General features: G+C 43.9%; 1 protein-coding gene and 1 long non-coding RNA gene across 2 annotated transcripts in view; one reads left to right on the plus strand and one right to left on the minus strand.

The window, feature by feature from the left end:
* Window positions 1-1,128, plus strand: part of LOC110153439 (nardilysin-like) — a 23,628-nt gene extending 22,500 nt beyond the window's left edge. Inside the window, exon 20 of the mRNA XM_055165272.1 lies at window positions 1,076-1,128. Coding sequence (XP_055021247.1) covers window positions 1,076-1,128 — 53 coding nt within the window. The remainder of the gene's footprint in view (window positions 1-1,075) is intronic.
* A 12-nt stretch (window positions 1,129-1,140) lies between these two features.
* On the minus strand, window positions 1,141-2,395 carry LOC129412137 (uncharacterized). The gene is made up of 4 exons (XR_008633593.1): window positions 2,294-2,395; window positions 1,879-1,981; window positions 1,484-1,679; window positions 1,141-1,246 (listed from the first exon to the last, which is right to left on the minus strand). It is a non-coding gene; the product is annotated as an uncharacterized LOC129412137 (long non-coding RNA).
* Between the last annotated feature and the right edge of the window lie 2,727 nt (window positions 2,396-5,122).

Consider the following 5,122-nt stretch of genomic DNA (forward strand, 5'->3'; position numbering starts at 1 on the left):
TTTGCCAATAGATAACGACACTGCCTCGTTATCTGTGAGCTGACAGGCTGTCAATCAAACTCCCTACGTTTCTAGTGTAACTGACTTGCCTGCGCCGCCGTTACGTGGTTTACGTACGACTGTCACGCAGTCCACAAACGCATAGACGCTGTTTACTCCACCAACACAACAGTTCTTAGCGGCTTTTTTGACCTATATCTTCCTCGCAGTTCACACAAAGTTTGTTGCAATGGCGACAAGAATCCAGGAGCAGTTCGCCGCAAAAGAAAAGTCAGTTTTTGAGGTCGCTGAAAGAAGAAGACAAGGGGAAAAAGCAGCGAAGCCAAACTAAGGTGATTCTTGAAGATTCATTCCAGCGATGGCGCGACTGAAGCAGATGAAGGGTCTAAAGACTGACGCACTGGTCCATAAATTACTTCTGGACAGGAAACTTCTGCTTATTATGAAAACGTACTTTATTTCCAAGAGTTAGACAATCGTTTTTTCAGGACACAAATGCGATATCCTATGTCTGAAAACTCAATTTTCAAGGCAAAGAAAGAGTCCGCTTGCTGCTGCGTGTTGTAGTAGTAGCTAGTTCATTCGCACTGAATCTCCGTGCCCCCCTCTCTGCGCCCCTCTCTGCCCATTCTGCTCTTCTTCCTGCTCCTCACGGAATCTCCACGCACCGCTCCCCTCTCCTCCTCTCCTCTCTCCTCTCCTCACTCCCCGCTCCGTTCTTCCCCCTGCTTCTCACTTCTCGTCCGCGCACGAAATATCCGCCCCCCTCCCCCCGCTCCTCACTTCTCCGTCTTGCCTAACCAACACTGTAGTTAGTTGTTTACAAGTCACGTGCAGCACCGGCTGTAAACAAACGTTTCTGGCGTAAAGATGAGGCGGGAGGAGGCGTTTCTACGTAGGAGCTGTCGGGGAGGGGGGGTGGTTTCACGCATGCGCAACATTTGAAAAAGGACAAACAGTCGCTGGATTTCTCGTTCCTTGGAAAATCCTCTATACAACCTTTAAACGCTCGAATGAGTTTGTACAATAGAGTATATTAAACCCAAATGCTTATGTGCAATACTGTTATCAACAGAAACACATGCACTAAATGAGGTGATACAGGTCACTCATAAAATCAGAAAATAGTTGTTTACTTACCGTAACTTGGATTATAAAGATGAGAAGCACCATAGAAGTGAAAGTGGGGAAAAGTTGAGGAGCTGTGGCTGGATCAGAGGGAGAGGGAGGAGCGGGGCAGACGACACTGAAGAAATTGTAATACAAAGATGACAATGTAAATCCTTGCTGACTCCACGCACTCGCACTACCACATGATCAAATGTTAACCTGTTGATATTCTATGTATATGTTACAGCGTGATCAATAGAGAACTAATAATAATCACTTGAAATGATGCTGCTTTCCAGCCCAATGAGGTTCATTTGGTCTTCCGATATTTCATGTTATAGTTTTTTTTCAGACCAAGAGTTTGTTTTCATACCTGACAGTTTCGACTGCTCACTAGCGTCTTCCTCAGAGTCACATGATGTTGCTGTGACGTGTCCGGTCAGCTGATTTAAACAGGTTTTGGCGCGGTCTTCCTCTCGGTGGAAGCAGGACGACAGCGCCATCTTCAGTCCGTCTTCCTCAGGACAGTATGCTGCTTTCCATTCCCCTCTTGAATGAAGACACCAGGGCTATACACAGTTTTTGACACTGACATTTTGACCATACTCTCAGACGACATGCACTTTGGCTTACAGAATAGAATAAAATTGATTATTTATCATGTGCTCGACTTATCATCGAGATCAACCAAAGTAGAGATCGCAATCTATCGACTTTTTGATTTTTGTGAGTGACAGATGTAACCTAGAATAAATTATTTTAACGTACCAAGAAAGTTTTATCAGTAGCATTCTTCTGACTCCTTGTTGCTCTAGACTGGTCCAGGATCGTCCTTCAGCGCAGCAACAGATGCAAGATCTCACTGAAAGTCCTGCAGCAGCAACAAGAAAGTCACAGGTGAATAAAAAGCCCACAGCACCAGAGAATGAACTGCACTTTTTACTTACAGTGAATAATTAGTTTAACTACATTTTTAGGCAGTATTACATTTTAGTCAGTAAATATAACTAGAATAGACCTACTACAAAGTACTGTGGTGGTTAATATATAATCCCATATTAACCGAGGTTAAATAAAATAATTTCATGTCACATAACAGTGCACCTGAACACACTTCAACTGGTATAAAGCCTGAGGTCAGTGTAAAACACTTCAAACTACAAACCAAAAATATAATATTCACTCTTAAAATGTACATCCATCTTCTTCCACTTTATCCAGGGTCGAGTCGTGGGGACATCAGTCTAAGCAGGGACTCCCAGACTTCCCTCACTGTAATGTAGCCAGTCCATTACTTGGGCCTAGGGCTAAGTAAAGAGTGAAATAATGAGAAACAAAGTTTTAGAAATGTTTATTGAAAATTAGGTGCAGATGAAGTTACCTGAAAAAGAAAAGGAAATAGGTAAAAGTAAAGTGCATTTAAATTGTAAAAGTAATTCTAAAGTGATTGTACTTGCCCTCTGGTGTGGTCTGCCTCAGGTGCTCCAGCCAAAAGAGTCCCCGGGGAGCCAGAGCACCTTAAGAAGGTTCCGGGGCAGCCAACCATGTGTTTGGAGGAGGGGAGCACACATTTTTAACTGGTTCTATTTAGTATTTTAAAACATTTGAACACTGCTAATTTAAATAAAGATATATATATTTTTGTAATATATATAATTGGATGTTGTTTGGGCACTGTTTTTGATAATTAGCTTTTAAATATTAAATGTAGAATTATTGGGGTTACCTGATCGTTATAGTGGCGTCTCCCAATTAGGACAGGGCCTTTAAAAGAAGCCAGCCTCACATTGTTCAGGAGGGGTGCTGTGTGAGCGCAGGTACTGCCATGCCTGTTTTATTTTTGGAACTTTTGTAAATAGTTTTTTGTCTTGTTGGGAATAAATGCACTGGGATCTGCACAGAAAACTGGCTCAACTTGACTCTGTTCCTCTTCAAACCGCTAAGGTTGCCACCAGGCTATTACACTCACCCAAGACACTTCCTCCAGCTCCTCTGGGGAGATCCGGAGACCTCCAGCATGTCCTGGGTCTTCACCAGGGCCACTTCCTGGTGGGATGTGCCCAGAACACCTCCTCAAGGAGGCATTCAGGAGGCATCAGAGCAGATGCCTTCAGCTGCTCCTCTCCACTTGGAGGAGCAGCAGCTCTACTCTGAGTTTCTATCTCAGTTAGGCAAAGCTGTCAATCAAACCCGTTACTAATGCTAGCAGTCGTTTTGGAAGTTCATCATCCATTCCCTTTTTTTCTTTAATGATCCTGGAGCATTTTGGGTAATAAGGCAGTAAAGGATACACTCCAGTGTCACATGTCTGTGGAGGATTCTGGGACATGACTTGAGCAGTGAGTTTGACCTGGATGTTTTACCACGCTCAGATCAGACCAAGACGCCTTGCATCTGAGAAATAAACACGTGAGCCAGAGAAAAACAAAAAGAGACCTGTTCTATGTGAGATCAGTCCAGGGTATTATTTTATTCTCATTTTTAAAAACACTCATGTTGTCATTGTATCACTCATATGCCGACTTTATAAGACTTTATTCTACACCAGGCTGTGACATGTTCTTCAGTTGTTACAGAGCTACAGATGTGAAATGTTAAACCAACACAGTGAAGTCATTTTCAATCATCATGTATGTGTTTATTTATATTTATAATAGTAATATATTTACTTATTGAACACCACATTCCCACAGGCTGTTTAATTCACACAGGTGCAGGCCCCGCCCACGTGACACAAAGACACACATCACTGGGCGTCAACAACATCAAAAAGCGTAATTGGATAATTGACATAAATCAAAACTGAAAGCACAACAGTTAAAATAAGATCATGAATCTAAACATGAACAAAATCACACAGTGTTCAAACAAACGACCAGACTGTCTGTTCTTCTAAAGGAGTCAAAGTGCTGTCCACAGACTGTATAAAGTGTTCTGAGAGAGTGTGATATCACCAACAGCGTTTGACTCCAAATGAAGCTCATCAAGGCCAGCAGTTATAGCACAGAGCCAAGTGGGTTAGCTATGTCCAGAGGAGCTGTCTGAATCTTCAGCTGATGTGCAGCTGTTCACAAAATCTTCCCCAAAATCAATCATTTGTTTCAGGGCCGTCAGAATGAGCTTTTCTATCTCCTTGTCTGTACAGAGCTCACTGTGGTAGTTCTTCACTGGGAAGATGCAGTTCAGAGGAATGCCCACAGACGCACTCAGGGTTTCCATCTAAACAAAAAGAATCAATTCAAAAACCTGTAGCACACTGACACACACTTACATAACAGGTTATTACCAGCTCTTTCACATATTTGCTTCTGTTGACATTCTTTATGTCAGCCTTGACCAAAGGGCAGGTGTGACGGAGCAGGCTCGTCCCTAAGAACGCCGTCCTGGGGGAGAGCACGTGAAGATGCGCGCACCCGTTTCCGTAGTTATTGCGCACCGCTCGCCGTACCAGTTCCTACCAAAATCACTGTTTTACAATAAAATTCTCCCAACATCTCCTGCGTGTCTTTCCGCGACTAAGGGTGCACACTTGGAAGCGCTTATTCAATTAATCTAAAGCACGCCAATCCAGACATTCACTTACCCTCGCGCCGCCGCCTTCGCCCTCCTTCCGTGGTGTGTACTGGCAAACCCGGACACATCCGCGCTGGGAGTTTAAATCCGGTCGTTGCGTGGGTTCCGGGAATCAGGTGTGCAACAACTAATTTGCATGGGCAATTAAATGTATTGTCTGTCTCTCAGACGTTGTATTTAAGACCTGTTCATTCTGGGCGTAAGCTATTACGGGTATATAACCATCGTGCTATAAAACATAGGCCGTTTGATGGTAGAAACGGCGAAATCATGATTATTGGGGGGAATTATGCAATGTGGGAGGGGCAAACCGGGGATATAAAGGTGCGCTCTCCAGCTCTGTGGCCAGTTGCGACCAGGTTGCAGTGGAGGTAACTTGGGTGGAGTGAGCCAGAGCGAACGAGCGACCGAGAGCGTGAGTGAGAGAGCGAGAGAGAAA

Source organism: Boleophthalmus pectinirostris, unplaced genomic scaffold, assembly GCF_026225935.1.
Source record: "Boleophthalmus pectinirostris isolate CB_2022bp ecotype Guang Dong unplaced genomic scaffold, ASM2622593v1 HiC_scaffold_7, whole genome shotgun sequence".
In the NCBI taxonomy this organism is placed as follows: domain Eukaryota; kingdom Metazoa; phylum Chordata; class Actinopteri; order Gobiiformes; family Gobiidae; genus Boleophthalmus; species Boleophthalmus pectinirostris.